The following is a 17,784-nucleotide window of genomic DNA, read 5'->3' as shown; positions in this document are numbered from 1 at the left end:
GTGCTCGCTTCCAACAGCACATACACTAAAATCTGGAATAACGCAGAGATTAACACAGCCTGTGCAAGGATGATATGGAGAGTCATGAAGCATTCTGTAATTTTGGGAAATAAAGTATGTATTCAAAAGTACTAAAAGTGAGAATCCAGAAAGACACTGTACACCACCAGACATGGCAGCATTGTTCTTGATTGCCACAGGCAAAAACAGCACCAGCGTCTATTAGATGAGAGGTTTTAAAACCTCTCATTGTGTATCCATACTATAGCCTATTATTATTCAGCCACGAAATTGAAAAATTGATACATGTTATAGCATAAGCAAACCTTGAAACATGTATATATGATATGAGCCAGGCACAAAAGGTCATTATGATTTTACCTAGGAAACACCACTAATAGGCAACTTCATAGGAACAAATTAGTGGTTAGCAGGGACTGGGAGGGAGAAAGGAATCAAGAAATCTTTTGTTTGTTTGTTTCTGAAGCGGGGTCTCACTATGTAGCCGTCTGTCCTGGACCTTACTACATAGATCAGGTTGGCTTCAAATTCATTGAGATCCACCTGCCTCTGTCTCCCGAGGGCTGGAACTAAAGTCATGGGCCACCATGCCTGGCAGCTGTCACTATTTAATGACGAGGATGGTCTAGTAGTGTTTTCAATGAGAACAGCCCCCAGAGGCTCGTATGTTTGAATGTTTGGTCAGCAGTTGATAGAGCTGTTTGATAGACAGAGATTAGGAAGGAAGTGTGGTCCTATGCAGATGATGTGTCACTGGAGATGGGCTTGGAGGTTTCAAAAGCCTATGCCATTCCCGTTTAGCTCTCTATGCCTCATGGTTGTGTCTAAAGATATAAACTCTCAGCCACTCCTGCTGCCATGATTTTTCTCACCATCATAGGCTCTAATCCCCTGAAACTGTAAGCCCCAATAAACTTTCTTCTCTAAGTTGCCTTGGCCATGGTGTATTATCACAGCAATAGAAAAATAACTAAGATAGTGGTGACAGTCACCACGAAACCTAAGTGTACCCAAAGCCATTTAACTTTACGCTTGAGGTGGCTAACCTAGCATTCTATACCATGTATATTTGACCACAGTAAACAAAAATGAGTGTGATCCTCAACTCAGGACTGAAATCTAATGCATGAGCAAGCCTTAATGATTCTGTAATCTGTATTGTATCTGTGTCGTGTCTCTACTCATGCTGCAGTCCAAACCATTACCATCGCAACCCAGCCACTGCCACAGCACTTCCACTCACTGCCTCACTGTCACCTGTGTACTCTCCAATAAATTCTACATGTGGTAGCCACAGCCTCTGGAGTTTTGCATTGTTTGTTATGCTTCTTGCCTCTCTTCTGATCAGACCCCAACACACTCCCCTCTCCCCATGCACTTGTCTTTTCTCTAGAGTCTTCCCTGGCCACCAGTCCATCCCCACCCACCAGTTTTATGTTTCGCAGCAGTAACCATTTGCGTTCATTACTGCACACGTGACACTGTCATGATGACTATTTATCCACCGGCATCTTTCTTCTAAGATTACAAGTGTCAGGCCGGCAGGGATGTGTCTTTTGTTCGCCGTTGTATCACCCAGTGCTAACATGGCACATAGCAAGCATTCAAAAATGTTAGTTGAGCTGGGAGTACTGACAGACGCCTTTATTCTCAGTAATGGGGAGGCAGGGGCAGGCAGATATGAGTTGGAGACCAGCCTTGTCCAGAGTGAATTACAGGGCAGCCAGGACTACACCTGTCTCGAAAAACAAAAGCAAAATGAAAAAAGGTTAGGTGATAAATAAATGGTGTTAAGCCTTTTGATAAAACTGTTGCAATCATGGTTGGGTGGCAGGTTAAGGGCAAGTAAGCTTTTTTTTTTTTTAAAGATTTATTTATATTTATTATATAAGTACACTGTAGCCGTCTTCACAGAGCATCAGACCTCACTACAGATGGTTGTGAGCCATCATGTGGTTGCTGGGAATTGAACTCAGGACCTCTGGAAGAGCAGTCAGTGCTCTTAATCATTGAACCATCAATCCAGTCCACAAGTAAGCTTTTTAATGAATTGTTAAAAACAAAACCAGTGAGCTAGGCGGGTGCAATGGCTCAATGATTAAAAGCACTGGTTGATCCTCCAGAGGTCCCAGGGTTCAATCCCCAGCAACCTCGTAGCAGCTCATAACCCATTTGTAACCCCAGTTCAAGGAGATCTGACATCCTCTTCTGGACTCTGAAGGCACCAGGCAGGCAAGTGGTTCACAGAGAAAACATGCAGGCAAATAACATTCAGACACAAAAACATTTAAAAAATAATCAAAAAACAAAACACAGTCAACCTGTGCCAGAATCTATACAGAGCAGTAACATGAAGTTAACAGTGATAGGGGATAAGTTTGCACTCAAAGAAGATCCCAAAGTCTGATGAACTGATTTCTCCCTCAACTAGTGAGAAACAAAATTAGCCGCAAGCTAACGCAGGAGGTTAACACTTGCTGACATAATCTTAAGAGCTTGCTGAATACAACCCGAATCCTATCCGCGCCACTGTTTTGAAAGCCACTTCCCTTTTTGTCTTTCAGCTTCTCTTACCTTGATGTCCTGGGGTTGGAGTGCTAATACTGGCAACCTCTTCCGAGTCGTTAATCTCTAGACGCTCATCATATGTCTGGTTCTCAACAATTTTGGTCTAAGCAGAAGAAGATACGATTACATATCTCCTACCATGGGATAGGCATCCAGCATTCCACGCAGAAATGCGTTCACCCCCACCCAAGTTTCCCCAAAGGAAAGTTTTCTGACCCAAGAGTAAACCGATAATCAGCTTCAACTCTTTTTTAGCCAGCACTTGGCTGAGTGCCGAGAGAGGTGCGGAAGAAAATGATATCCAACCCTTTCCAACAGCAACCCAAAACTACACATAAGATGCAGTCGAGGGAAGCAGAGTATGCAGAGGTAGACTGCGGCCGTGTCAGGTTTGGTCAGTTTTCCCACAGCGTTAAGGCTTCTGTCACGGGCTGGAGGGTACAGAGATGGGACAAGGCTGTTGAAGTTCTAGAGTATAAACAGTTCAGCCCGAGGATCACGTCTGACCCAAGAAGGGGAAGGATGGTCCTCAGAGAAGGTATATTCGGTCTCGGTCCCATCCACTAATCCCTAAAGTATCTATCACCTCTACTTCCACCCGTTTTGACGATAGGATCCCACTGGGTTCTCGGGAGAGTCGAGGATCCAGGGCAGTTGGTGGGGCGCGGAAAGCAAAGAACGGCAGTCGGGAGTGCGCTTGCGGGAGCATCAGTTACCTGTAGCCCTTCGGGATCCGTTTCCTCTATTTGGAAAGAACCCCAGCCTAGGACTGGGGTCTCACTCTCAGGCCCGGCCACTTCAAGGATCCCTAAGCTCAACAAGCCGCCAGTTGTCAGTCGTTAGGCAAAAAGATAAATAAAACAAAACAAAGCGAGAGCCAAGAGGAATGATCGCGAGACCTACGGCCCCGCCCCCTACTCCCTTCGCCGGTGGTGGCGGAAGCAGAGACGCGGCGCTGGGATAGAGCGGCCCCGCGCACTAGGCGGCCAAGCCGCGTGCTTGTCTATGGTTTCCGCAGCTGAGTCGGTTGTGACATCTAGTGGCCAAAGGTGGGAGACCAGGCTAGTGGATTTCTTTTCTCCAACTGGAAACTGTCATCTCAAAGACAAGGCTCATTTGGCAGTTTCTCCTAGATGGGCCTAACCACAATTTAGACACTCTTCGGGGAAAAGTCTAATCATGTTTAAAACCCCTTTCTTAGCATCTCTATGACACAATAGCCCTTTTCCTCATGGTGAACGATGTCACACGAGCATACTTTTTCTTCATCTGAGATTAGGATTTAACTATGTCCTGTATTTTTACTTGCTAAAGAAAACTATGTGCCAGGCAAGTTGGTGCATAACTGTAATTCCTAGCACTTTGGAGGTGGAGGCAGGAGGATTAGAAGTTCTAGGTCAGCCTCAGTCAGTAACTTTGTAAATTTGAGGCCAGCCTGGGCAACTGGGGTCCAGTTTCAAAACAACAAAAAACTGAAGAAAATAAAACCACATTATTTCATGTAGGAAAGCACATATGCCCTATGTGTGTGTACAGGCCAGAGGGCAACTTTATGGAGTCTGTTAAAATTCTTCCTAGTACCAGTAGATTGCATAAATAGTACTTTGAAATTCCTCACTGGAAGCCAGGCATGGTGTGCAGGTCTATAATCCCAACTCTTGGAAGGGTAGAAGCAGAGGAATCAGGAGTACAAGACCAGTCTGGGTCATGTGAGACCCTCTTTCTCAAAAAGTAAAATAGGATCAAATAGTAAAATTAGACACAGCCTCTGGACTAAAGATCACAATAAGGGCTGATGAGATGATTTGGCTTGGCAGGTAAAGGTACCTGCTATCGGAAGGCACAGGATGACCTGATGAACACAATTCAAACATCAGAATCCATGTAGAAGCGGAAAGAACCAACTCATGTACACACACACATACACACACATACACACACACACACACACACACACACACACACAGTATATGCACTTTTCCTTCATGAAATAAAATGTTTTTATTTTTATATTTTTAATCAAGTTTTGTGATGGCTCAGTGGTTAAAAGCACTGACTGCTCTTCCAGAGGACCCAGGTTCTAGTCCCAGCACCTCCAGACCCAGGAAGATCTAAATGCCTTCTTCTGGCCTCTAAGGGCACAGACACTTGCATATATGCAGGCCAAACACTCATACACATAAAATAGTTTTTAAAATAATAAAGCAAGGAGGTGTACCTCTGTGGTACAGCACTTACACAGCATGCACAGGGTTCTGGATTGAGTACTGATGAAACTCAGGATAACAGAATACCCATTGGACAAATCAAGGAATAAGTGATTGAGGAAAACATAATGAATAAATAAAACTACTGGTGTAATTAATTTTGGCAATCAAGGTTAGAGAAATGTACATGAATCATAGAAATTCACCACAAAAGCTACCTTAAAAAGAAGAACAGTGCAGCCAGGCCTGGTGTCGTACACCTTTAATCCCAGCACTGAGGAGGGAGAGGCAGATGGATCTCTGAGTTCTAGGCCAGTCTCATCTACAATTCGAGTTTCAGGAAAGCCATGGCTACACACAGAGAAACCCTGTCTGGGGCCCCAAACCTCCCCCCCCCACCACACACACACAAAAGAAAACAATGTTCAGAGCTGTAATCCCAACTCTTGCAAAAGAAAAATAAGATACTAAGACATACTTCTTTTAAAAAGAAAATCGAAGGCTGGAGAGATGGCTCAACGGCTAAGAGCACCGACTGCTCTTCCTGAGTTCAATTCCCAGCAACCACAATGGAATCTCATGCCCTCCTCTGGTGTGTCTGAAGACAGGAACCGTGTACCCACATATATGAAATAAATTTAAAAAATTTTAACGCTTGCCTAGCAAGCGCAAGGCCCTGGGTTCGGTCCCCAGCTCCGAAAAAAAAGAAAAAAGGAAAAAATTTAAAAAAAAATTTAAATCTTAAAAAAAATCGATACCTAAAAATTGCACAGATTTATGGGGCATTTTGTGTTGTTTCTATACATGTGTACATTACAAAGTATTCAAACCCTAGCATTTCTAGATCCTCGACTTTTTTCCCCCATAAACAATGTATGAGTGCTCTGTGCATGTACATCTTCAGACACCAGAAGAGGGCATCAGATTCCTTTACAGATGGTTGTGAGCCACCTTGTGGTTGCTGGGAACTGAACTCAGGACGTCTGGAAGGGCAGTCAGTGCGCTTAACTGCTGACTGCTGAGCCATCCCTCCAGCCCCTCACTTTTTTTTTTTTTTTCTTACTTGACACAAGGGCTTATGATGCACCTCTGGCTGGCAAACATCTCACTATATGGACTTGGCCTCAAACTCATAGTAGCCTGTTTCTGCCTCTCAAGTGCTGCTGTTCCACACGTGTGCCACCAACAGTTCTCATTACGTTGTGGGAAAAAAAAAATCAGGGTTTTTCCTTCTAGATTTTTTTAAATAAATATATACTAAACTGTATTATGTTTTTAATAGTCAACTTTTCTATGGAACAGAGCACCAGAACATAATTCTTCTTTTTCTTAATTTTATTTTTATTTTATGTACATTGGTGTTCTGCTTGCATATATGTCTACATGAGGGAGTCAGATTCCCTGGGACAGGAGTCACAGACAGATGTGAGCTGCCATGTGGATGTTGGAAGGAAATTGAACCTAGATGCTCTGGGAGAGCAGCCAATTCTCTTAATCACTGACTGTCTCTCCAGCCCATTCTTTCTTCTTTAAAATTTTTAAATATTTACTTTTATTTTCTGTTAGTGAGTGTTTTTCTAATTCTTAAAAAAAATATAAGGCTGGAGAGATGGCCCAGCAGTTAAGAATCTGCTCTCCCAGAGGTCCTAAGTTCAATTCCCAGCAACCCCATGGTGGCTCACAACCATCTGTAATGGAGATCTGATGACCTCTTCTGACCTGTCTGAAGACAGCAAAAGTTTACTCACATACATAGAATAAATAAACCTTTAGAAATATGTATTTACTTTTATATGTATGGGCGTTTTGCCTGCATGTATGTTTATATCCTATCTACAAGCCTGGAACCCTCATAATCAAGAAGAAGGTGTCTTAAAAATATGTTTTTAGTGCAATTGCTTTTTTTGGTTTTATTTCTGTGATGCTATGTCCATAATAACAAGTATATATTGTTGAGCAATTACTGAGGTGGAACACTTAGCTTATATAGTCTAATTAGTTTTTAAGATTTATCGATTTATTTCATTTATGAGTACGTTGTAGCTATTTTCAGACACACCAGAAGAGGGCATCAGATCCAATTACAGATGGTTGTGAGCTGGGAATCGAACTCAGGACTTCTGAAAGAGCAGTCAGTGTTTTTAACTGCTGAGCCATCACTCCAGTCCCAGTCTAATTTTTTTTTCTTTTTTCTTTTTTTTTTTTTTTTTCCAGAGCTGGGGACCAAACCCAGGGCCTTGCGCTTGCTAGGCAAGCGCTCTACCACTGAGCTAAATCCCCAACCCCCAGCCCCAGTCTAATTTATTTTATATTATCTAACTTCATAAACTTATGAAGTATGTGTTACCACCAGTTTAAAGAATGATAACTGAGGGCTGGTGAGATGTTTCAATGGTTAAGAGCACTGGCTGCTCTTCCAGAGGTCCTGAGTTCAAATCCCAGCAACCACATGGTGGCTCACAACCATCTGTAATGGGATCCGATGCCCTCTTCTGGTGTGTCTGAAGACAGCTACAGTGTGCTCATATACATAAAATAAATTATTCTTTAAAGAATAATAACTGAGACTTAGAGACATGCAGTGACTTAACTAATGACTCAGGCCTTAAGCACAGGTCTGTCTGATTCCTGGTTTGTTTTAACTTACCTTATATGGCCTCTAAGGCTCTCCTTACCAAGGATACTTGTGAACATACATTTCTCTTCTTTCATTTTTGAAGCAGGGGAAAACCAAATCTGCAAGATTGGTGTTCTGCAAGAGCAATATAGGATTTTAACTGCTGAGCCAGGGCCCTAAAACACAACAAAAAATCCCACCCTTTTGAAGTATATAGTTCAGGACTGGAGAGGTGGCTCAGCAGAATTTGTTGCTTTTTCAGAGGACCCCAGTTCGATTCCCAGCACCCATATCAGGTGCACCTGCATGCATAGGCACATACCTGAACACACACACACACACACACACACACACACACACACACACACACACACACACGATTTAAAAATAAATTAACCATATATTTAAGATAAACATACAGTTCAGTGGCTTTTAGGATATTTACCTCTGGGTAATTCCATAACATTCAACTTCAAACATAAGCTTCTCATGAACTAGCAGTCACTTTCTAGTCTTCAAAGACTCCAATAAATCACTTATCTGCTATTTTCATGGATAGCCCTGGTTTGGATTTTGCATACAAATAGTGTCCTTTGCATCTGGCTTTTTTTTTTTTTACCTCTTCTCAAGGTTAATCCATGTTGTAGCATGTGTCAGTATTTTATTCCCTATCTATCTATCTATCTATCTATCTATCTATCTATCTATCTATCTATCTATCATCTATCTCTATCTATCTATCTATCTATCTATCTATCTATCTATCTATCTATCTATCTATCTATCTATCTATCTATCTATCTTACTATTGCATTGTTTTTCAAGACAGGGTTTCACTGTGTAGCTGTGGCTCTCCCGCACTTGCTCCGTAGCCCAGGTTGGCTTCAAATTTATAGAGATCGGACTGCCTCTGACTCCCGAGTGCTGGGATTAAAGGTTTGAACCCGGCTGGACAATTTTTGATCTTCTTCCTCAACCTCCTACTTACCTGGGATTACAGGTGAAGGGACACCATGCCGGTTTTATTACAGAGTTCTAGACGTTAATTATTCTAGATACTAGTTCCTCATGTTCACAGATTATTTTACATATTCCATTGAGTGGTTTTATGAAATTTAAGAAAAAGCAACAAATAAACGCAGGCGAAGAAAAAGAAAGGACAGAAGGACGATGCGCCACAATTCTACCCAAACTCCCAGCAAATCCTTGGCTAACGGAGGACTGAGTTTACTGGCACCCAGGAGCGCCTGTCGGCCCCGCCCCCCGCCCTTTGACCCGCGCCGTTTCCGGTTGGAGACGTGGCTTGGGGCCGCCATCTTGGCAAGAGGCGAAGCGGAGGAGGCTCCTGTCAGGGGCAGCAGGTCCGGAGCGGCCAGAGCTCCGCTTCTCTGGGCGGTAGCCCGAGCTCCTCCAGAGCCAGAGCGCGGCGCGCCCCACCTGCGGCCTCACCATGGTAAGCGCCGAGCCGGGTTCGTTCGCCATGTCCTCGCCCGCTGAGCCCGGACCGTAGTAGCCGCGCCCGGAGCCCCGCTGTCGGCCCGGGCTTGGCGCGGCCTCCCGGAGTACCAGAGCGAGCTGCCGCGCCCACCCAGTCTCCGCCGGCAGCGCCGCCAGGTCCGCCAGCCACTCTGACCTACCCAGGGTGGTGGTTGTCGCGTGGGCCTTCCGCCCTCACATCCCGCCGGTTCCTTGCCAGCCCCGGGTCCGCAAGACTGGGCCTGTCCGTAGCTTCTCGTCCTCCTGTCACCACGTCATCTCAAAGCATTTTTCTTCTTCTTTTTCTTGTTTTTCTTAATTGAAAGGGGGAAGTAGAGGCATTACGGAAATAGTAACTTCAGACGCCCGTTTGTAGGACCCCGGTGTCCCTGTAGCTAGCCTGTACTAGGGTAACGCGTACGTGTGTCTTTGGCAGCGAGGCTGGTGCAGAGTGTACATAGAACAGAGAGAAACAGAGCGACAACACAGGGGTTCTGTCTTTAAGGAACCTACTGTTTAGGTGGAGTGACATGAGCACGGCATATTGTAATCACAGGTGTTGTGTGGAGTAGGAGAGGTGGGCTGTGCTTGGGGACTCGCTAGGTGCCATCGGAGCCTTTTTCTTTATGTACTCGTCTGTTACAGAGAGGAACAAATAGGGAAATTATTGTAGGTGAGAATGGGAGAAAGCAGAATTGACTCTACCAGATCCTCCTTTATCAACTAAAATCTGAATATTCGTGAAAAAGAAGAGATTCTCAGTTTTCCATCGATCTAGTAATTTATCTCTTGAAGAATTTTTTTAAGGTGCTTTGAAAGCATACCTAAGTAACGTGACTCATTTGGTACTTGTCCTAGTAAGTTCTACCAACAACTCTTTTGAGAAAAACTTGATTAGAGGAGAGATTCATGTTTGGTGTTTAAAGCACTGAAAGTTTCTTTTCCAGCCCCAGGTGTATAAATTACATCAAGTAGATTTGCCTCCCAAAATTTGGTATTAGACATAAAATTTCCAAAGCTTCTTATACCAACTCTGAGCCCCAAATCCACAGGTTGATTTTGTTGTTGTTATGGTTGTATGGGTTTTTTCTTTTCTATTTTAAGATTTTTCATGTATATGAATTGTTTTGCCTACTTGTGTGTCTGTACAACACCTGAAGATGATATTGGATCCCCTAGAACTGGAGTTATGGACACTTGTCAGCCTCCCAGTGGTGCAGTGATTCTAGGTCCTATGCAAGAACAAGAAATACTCTTAACTGCTGAGCCATCTCTCCAACCCCCATTATTTTAGTTTCTAGAGAAAAGGTTTCTCACTGTGCTGACCTGGCTGTCCTGAAACTCACTATATTGACCAGGCTAAGTTCTGCCTTCCTATCACTGGAATCAAAGGTGTGTACACTACTCTTACATTTTAGGGAGTGTTCATAGTTTAGAGTGTGTAGTTTTAATATTAGCATTAGAACCTTATGGAAACAAAAATCCAGATAATCTTCACCAAAATCTTGCTTGTTAGAATGTTCTTGGAACTTTTAATATTTTAAATTGGTTGATAATTGAGGAATGTACCAGACATGGTGGTAGATGTATTTAATCCCAGCACTAGAGAGGCAGTGGCAGGCAGATATTTGAGTTCAAGGCCACCTTGGTCTACAGATTGAATTCCAGGATAGCCAGGGCTACACAGAAACCCTATCTCAAAACAAAATGAAGGATAATTGAGAAACAGTAAAGCTCTAGATGTTCCATGGTAATGTGTGTATACGTATACATGTGTGTGTGCATATGTGGTATACTTTTGTATTTGTGCATACATATATTTTTGCTTGTCTTTTTGATGTGAATACATAGTCATATAGCTGTGTCCTATATCTGAATTAGCATGATCCAGATACCCACAGACTTCTGTGTTGTGGAGAACAATTACCTCAGTATATTCTACTCTGTCAAATCAAAGACTTGCTTGGTATTACTTCTGCATGTGTTTGGGCCCTATTTAATTACAGATATATCACTGTACCATAGAGTTATATCAAGTAGGGTGATATAAAGTTGCATCAAATTTTCTAGTAGTTTTTCCTCAACATTTTAATACAAGATTTTCCAATATTTAAAAAATTTCAAGGATTGGGGATTTAGCTCAGTGGTAGAGCGCTTGCCTAGCAAGCGCAAGGCCCTGGGTTCGGTCCCCAGCTCCGAAAAAAAAGAAAAGAAAAAAAAATGATAAAAAATTTCAAACAACCCTATAGGGAACAGTCCTGTAACTACCAACTAGTTTCTCTTAACATTTCACTATAATTATTTTATTTTATCACATACCTAATCATCCATTCCTATCTATCTTTTTTTTTTTTTTTAAGATTTATTCAATTTATGAGTTCACAGTAGCTGTCTTCAGACACACCAGAAGAGGGCACCAGATCCCATTACAGATGGTTGTGAGCCACCATGTGGTTGCTGGGAATTAAACTCAGACCTCTGGAAGAGCAGTCAGTGCTCTTAACCACTGAGCCATCTCTAGCCCCTATCTATCTTTTTTAACATATATTTCAGAGTAAGTTACAGGTCCATAAACATTGTTTTGAAAAATAAATTTTCTTTGGTTTTACTGAATTGTCAATGCAAAATATCCAAGAGAAAATATCACCTCCTTTTCTTTAACCAGAAGATCTCTATTTCGTCCAGGTGGGCCTGGAACTCACAATATCTTGTCTTGGTTTCCTGACAGACTTGGCCATAGTAGCTGAAAAGCGTCTTCTGATTTGTCCTTTTTCTTTAGTTTTCTGTAATCTTAATTTTCTTAACATTTGTCAAGCATTTTTAAAACTAATCTTATGCTTGAATAAGCTTGATAATCAGTCCTGTGATACCACCCATTTCTAAGATTTGCTTATCTACAGAACATTGTTCTTGTTTATTAAGAAGATAGTAAATAGACTTACTATGATGGCAAATACCTTTACGGATTGTGTGTGTGGTGGGGTTCAGGGGTATGGGCGTGTGGTGTAGGTTTGGGCATCTTCTCTGGCTCTCTGCTACATTGAACCAGAAGCTTGCTTTTTGAGCTATGCTGGCTGGCCAGTGAGCTCTCGGGAGTTACCTGTCTCTGACCTCCAATACTGAGGTTATAGGCACTTGCAGCCATGACTGCATGTCTGGCTTTTTATGTAGGTGATAGGGTTCAGATCCAGGTCCTCATGTTTATCGAGAGCTAGCCGTTTTCCCAGCCTGCTCACTCCCACCCCCTCTTTTAAAATAACATTTGTTTCTTTAGTAGAGCAAGGCAAACTCTCCAGTTCTTTTTTAAAGATTTATTTTCTGTGTATTAGTGTTTTGCCTGGATGTATATATATGTACCATGACATATGTGCCTGGTGCTTGCAGAAGCCAGAAGAGAATATGGGAGTACCGTCGAACTGGAGTTAGAAATGGTAGTGAGCTGCCTGCCAAGTGGGTGCTGGGATCTGAACCTGTTTTCTTCAAAGAATATAAAATTTCAAGGACTGGTGATGTGGCACAGTGGTTAAGAGGACTGATTCCACTTCTAGAGGTCCTGAGTTTTAATTCCCAGCAACCACATAGTGACTCACAGAATATCTGTAATGGGATCAGATGCCTTCTTCTGGTGTGTCTGAAGACAGCTACAATGTACTCACATAAAAATACATAGAAAAGGGGTTGGGGATTTAGCTCAGTGGTAGAGCGCTTGCCTAGCAAGCGCAAGGCCCTGGGTTCGGTCCCCAGCTCCAAAAAAAAAAAAAAAAAGAAAAGAAAAAGACATAAAAAAATTTTTTTAAGACAGGATTTCTCTGTATAATAGTCCTTGCTGTCCTGGAACTCACTCTGTAGACTAGGCTGGCCTTGAACTGGTCTCAGAGAAATCTGCCTACCTATGCTTCCCAAGTGCTGGGATTAAAGGCATGTGCCAGCACTATCTGGCAAAAAAAACTTTTGAGAGTCATAGTTACTCATTTTTAAAAATTAACTCTTAAAAACTATTATGTGTTGCCAATGTGTATATATGTGCATTAGATGCATGCCTGGTACCTGAAAGGAGGGCAGAAAGGGCATCTGGAGTTACACTTGGTTGTACATTTCTATGTGAGTGCTAGGGATCAAACCCAGGTTCTCTGCAAGAGCAGAAAGTGTTCTTAACTGATGAACTGTTGTTAGTCATGGTAGCATCCCTTTAATTCTATTAGGCAGATCTCCACGAGTTTACCTGGTCTACATAGTGAGTTTCTGCCCAGCCAGGGCTACATAGTGAGACTCTAATGAAAATTATGGTAGGAGAATTTACCTTTCAATATACTATTTTTTTTGGAGGGGGGGAGCTGGGGACCGAACCCAGGGCCTTGCGCTTGCTAGGCAAGCGCTCTACCACTGAGCTAAATCCCCAACCCCATACTCTCTATTTTAGTAGTTGCTAAACTTCATTGAATGTGAATATGAAAGGAAGCATTACTATGTTGAGGCATTTAAGAAGATGAGTATTAATTTTGCAGAGGATAAATTTATCCTTGTTCAGAGATGATCTTTCTAGCTATATTAGTGACTGGAGGTTGCATATGGACCTTGTGACTTATGTCCTAGGTGTTTTAAAGTTTATCTACATTTAGTATAGGGAACTTTGATCCTGCTTTGGGAATCTTATTTGCTTATATCTGGTTAATGAAATGACTAAATAGAGTCTCAGAGTTTTCCTACTTGAGATATTATTTTTATCCTGATATATATATATATATATATATATATTTTTTTTTTTTTTTTGGTTGTTGTTGTTTGTTTTGGGACAGGGTCTCTACATAACCGCTGGCTGTTCTGGAACTCACTGTGTAGACCAGACTGGCCTCAAACTGGCAAGTGAGCCACCAGTCTCTGCCTCCCGAGTGCTGGAATTAAAGGCAGGCATTACCATACCCTGCTGTTTTATTTTTATGTATTCAGTCCCTGGATTAATCAAATGTTATTTCTTTTCTCAGAGGTAATCTTTCTCCTTTGTCCACTCTCTTAGGTTTCTAAGATAAGATATTACAATATCTTATTTTTTTGTCTTATCTACTAATTAGGCAGCTTTTAAACAAAATGTCAATTTTTTTCTTTTTAAATTTATGTTATGTATATGGATCTTTTGACTGCATGTATGTTTTTTTTTTTGCATGTATGTTTATATCATGTGCATGACTAGTGCCTGTAAAGGCGAGAAGGAAAAGCCAGAAGAGGGTTATTGGAAACCTAGAAGTGGAGTTACAGAGAGCTGTGAACTACCATGTGGATACTAGGAATGAAACCCTGGTGTTCTGGAATAGTAGCTAGTGCTCTTAACCACTGAGCCATCTCTCCAGATCCAATTCTATTTCTTTATAATCAGAGAGCATCTAGTGTGATAATAGGCATATAAGTCATGCACTTATATGCACTTATTGTGGCACATAAAGGTGATCTCAGCATTCAGGGAACAGGCAGGAGAATGGAAAGTTACAGGCCAATCTCAACTCCTTAAGGAGAACTCTCACAAAAAAAAGCAAAGCAGAACAACAGAACCAAAGGCTGAAGATGTAGTGGTGATGCACCGTGTACATAGTCCTGGATAAAGGATGTTCAGTATAGAGTTGATAGAATTTATTTCCTTTAAATCTAGCCTTTTCTAAACTTGGTTCTTATTTGGGAAGTGGAACTTGAGATCATATGAGAAAAGTGCAATATTCACTTAAAGTAAATCAGAAAAAAAATACAGATCTGTTTGGTAGAGGGAACTAATTTGTGCTGGGTATAGATGAAACACTTTACAATATAAATTTTTAAGACCAGTGAGGTTGTTTCACTTTGTTATAGACAGAATCTAGGTAGTCCCTGCTGTCTTGGAACCTGATATATGGACCAGACTAGCCTTGAACTCAGAGATCTATCTACCTGCCTTTGTCTCCTGAGTGCTGGGACTAAAAATCTGCATCACCACCCCTGGATTACTTGAATTGTTTTATTCTGCTGCTTAAAAACAAGTATGGTGGTAATTCTCTCCCAGATACTCTAAACTAGCTAACTTCTCCCCTCTCCTCCCATCCCATCCACCCTTCCTCTCCCCTTCTATTCCCTACCTACCCAGTGTAGCCCTGACTGTCCTGAACTCACTCTATAGATAATGCTGTCCTTAAACTCACAGATATCGACCAGCTTCTGCCTCCCCAGTGCTGGGATTAAAGATGTATACTACTAACGCCCAGCTTTAGGATGACCTTGAGTTTCTATTCCTTCCTTTACCTCCCAGGTGCTGGGACCATGTGTTCTCTTTGGATGCTTTGGCCTCTTATACTGTTACAAAACATTGAAACTGCGTGGATTCACATCTGTAATCCAACTGCTTTGGAAGCTGAGGCAGAAAGAACATATAGGTTTGAAGGCAGCCTGTGCAATTTAGAAAGACCCTGTAATAACATAAAATAAGATGAAAAGACAAAATGCTGGGGCTATATAACATGCTTGCCTATTATGCTAGAGGCCCTGGGTTCAGTCTCCAGTACTGGGAGGGGGAGTGTCAACCACTGTGCGGATATTTATTCAAATTGACTGACTTGTTTTTCAAGCTCTTCATCTGTAATGGACAGGTTTCCATATAATTGAGACATTTAACAAGTAGGGTTTGTTTAAGAGATTCCATTCTAACAGTGAGTCTTGCCAGATGTGTCAGTCTTTTGTTGTTGTTGCTTGTGCTTATGAACATTTGGATCTCTATACTGAAGAGGCTGTTAGACCACTGCCTAAACCAGTAATCCTAACACTTGGGAGATGGAGGTAGAAAGATTGCTGAATTTGAGGCCTGCATGGTCTAGAGTTCTAGGACAGCTGGGGCTACACAGAGAAACCCTTTCTCCAAAAACAAGAAAGAAAGAGAGAAAGAGAGAAAGAAAGAAAGAAAGAGAGAGAGAGAGAGAGAGAGAGAGAGAGAGAGAGAGAAAGGAAGGAAGGAAGGAAGGAAGGAAGGAAGGAAGGAAGGAAGAAAGAAAGAGAGGGGGGAGGGAGGGAGGGAGGAAAGAAAAGAAAGAAAGGAAACGAAACCACGCTGTTTAGTTTTCTACTACTCTCGTTATTTGAAGATATTCCTCCTCCTCCTCCTCCCCTTCTTCCTCTTCCTCTTCCTCCTCCCCTTCTTCCTCTTCCTCCTCTTCCTCCTCCTGCATTTGTTTTGTTAAATAAATGGAAGATATCAGAAAGTTGAGTGTTTCCACTTCACAGCTCGTTTGCATGTCTAGAAGAGTGAGTTGGGTGGCAAGGCTGATCAAAGGGTAGATCTACTCAGACTTATTGAACTACTACAGTAAAGTAAAAGGAAGCTGGGGGCTTCTTATTCTCTACTTGTTTTCTTTTTTTGAGATAGGTACACTCACATAGACACACACACACACCCTAAGCTCTAATACTCCTCCTGCCTTAGCATCCTGAGTGGTAGAATTAGTCTAGTGCTGCCATACTCTGGTAGAACTCTTAAAAACCTTTTTATCTGCCTCATCAGACTTATGTTTTGCATAGAAACCTCTGTCCCCTTTTAAAGAAGATGCTTGCTCTGTTGTCTATGGCTGTGTCAAAGCAGAGTGCAACCCAGCTCTGAGTCCTAATGGACTAATTGATGGTAATGTGTGTATACAGGTTGCTGGGGGCTCAGCTGCTGAAGATACTTGCACCTGCCTGACAACCTGAGTTCAATTCTTGACGCCATAGTAGAAGAGAACTCCCTCAAGTTGACCTCTGGCTTCCACACACATGGGCACTCCCACAGGGTCTCACAATCAACCAATATAAATAATAATTTAAGTATACACTTTGGAAAAAATAACTCCATTGCGTGCTTGTGTAGTTCTAGTGGTAGAACCTCACTCTTTGCATATTCTAGGCAAAAGGTTTTTTTAACACACACACACACACATAGATAGACAGACAGACAGACAGACAGACAGATAGAGAGATAGAGAGATAGAGAGAGATAGATAGAGATAGAGATAGAGATATATAGTATATTATGGAGTAATTGCTTTATTTCCTTCTACCCTAACTTTGTCTTATAAATTGCATTCTGTAGTTAAAGAAACAATGAAGTATAGTTTGAAAGACAATGTAATGTCACTGAATGTGCTATTGTATGGAAGCTTTCCTGAGATGCTGAGGAAACAAATGTAAGAAATTAGTAAGGAGTACTTATTTATGTCTACGTTCCTGGCAGGTGCTGTTGGCGGCAGCGGTCTGCACGAAAGCGGGAAAGGCAATTGTTTCTCGACAGTTTGTGGAGATGACCCGAACTCGGATTGAGGGGTTATTAGCAGCTTTCCCAAAACTCATGAACACTGGAAAACAACATACTTTTGTTGAAACAGAAAGTGTAAGATATGTCTACCAACCTATGGAGAAACTGTACATGGTATTGATCACTACAAAAAACAGCAATATCTTAGAAGATTTGGAGACTCTACGGCTCTTCTCAAGGGTGGTAAGAGACCTATAATACTGGATTACACTTATGTTTTTTATGGAGAGTAGGGTTTTTGTTTTGTTTTTAAATATTTATTTTATTATATATAAGTACACTGTAGCTGTCTTCAGACACACCAAAAGAGAGCATCAGATCTCATTACAGATGGTTGTGAGCCACCATGTGGTTACTGGGATTTGAACTCAGGACCTCTGGAAGAGCAGTCAGTGCTCTTAACTACTGAGTCACCTCTCCAGCCCTCAAGAGTAGGTTTGACTCTAAAATAGTTGATATGATCAGTTTGTGAACCCTCATAGATATCTCAAAACTTACCCATGCAATTCATTTTTTTAATACTTACCTGCTTACTTGCTTACTTTTTTTTAAATTTTTTTTGCAGTGCCTTATGCATTCTGTGCAAGCGCTCTGTTGCT

General features: G+C 41.9%; 2 protein-coding genes across 5 annotated transcripts in view; one reads left to right on the top strand and one right to left on the bottom strand.

Moving 5' to 3' along the window:
* The window catches only part of Ift46 (intraflagellar transport 46), a 25,753-nt gene extending 13,091 nt beyond the window's left edge, over positions 1 to 12,662 (bottom strand). Inside the window, exons 1-3 of one of the 4 annotated variants that reach the window (XM_039081057.2) lie at positions 9,051 to 12,662; positions 7,444 to 7,548; positions 2,596 to 2,692 (exon numbers count right to left, since the gene is read on the bottom strand). Coding sequence is in view for 1 of the 4 variants with exons in the window: in XM_017595553.3 (XP_017451042.3) it covers positions 2,596 to 2,692; positions 3,176 to 3,298 (220 nt within the window). In the remaining 3 variants the exon portion in view is untranslated. The other 3 variants (XM_006242930.5, NM_001024760.1, XM_017595553.3) reach the window with 3 other exon arrangements.
* Positions 8,742 to 17,784, top strand: part of Arcn1 (archain 1) — a 24,605-nt gene continuing 15,562 nt past the window's right edge. Inside the window, 2 exon segments of the mRNA NM_001007662.1 lie at positions 8,742 to 8,866; positions 17,105 to 17,368. Of these exon segments, the coding sequence (NP_001007663.1) occupies positions 8,864 to 8,866; positions 17,105 to 17,368 (267 nt within the window). The 5' untranslated portion in view covers positions 8,742 to 8,863.

The sequence above is a fragment of the Rattus norvegicus genome, chromosome 8, assembly GCF_036323735.1.
Source record: "Rattus norvegicus strain BN/NHsdMcwi chromosome 8, GRCr8, whole genome shotgun sequence".
NCBI lineage: Eukaryota > Metazoa > Chordata > Mammalia > Rodentia > Muridae > Rattus > Rattus norvegicus.
Note: the sequence above shows the minus strand (reverse complement) of the source record. Positions and strands in the feature narration are given on the sequence as shown.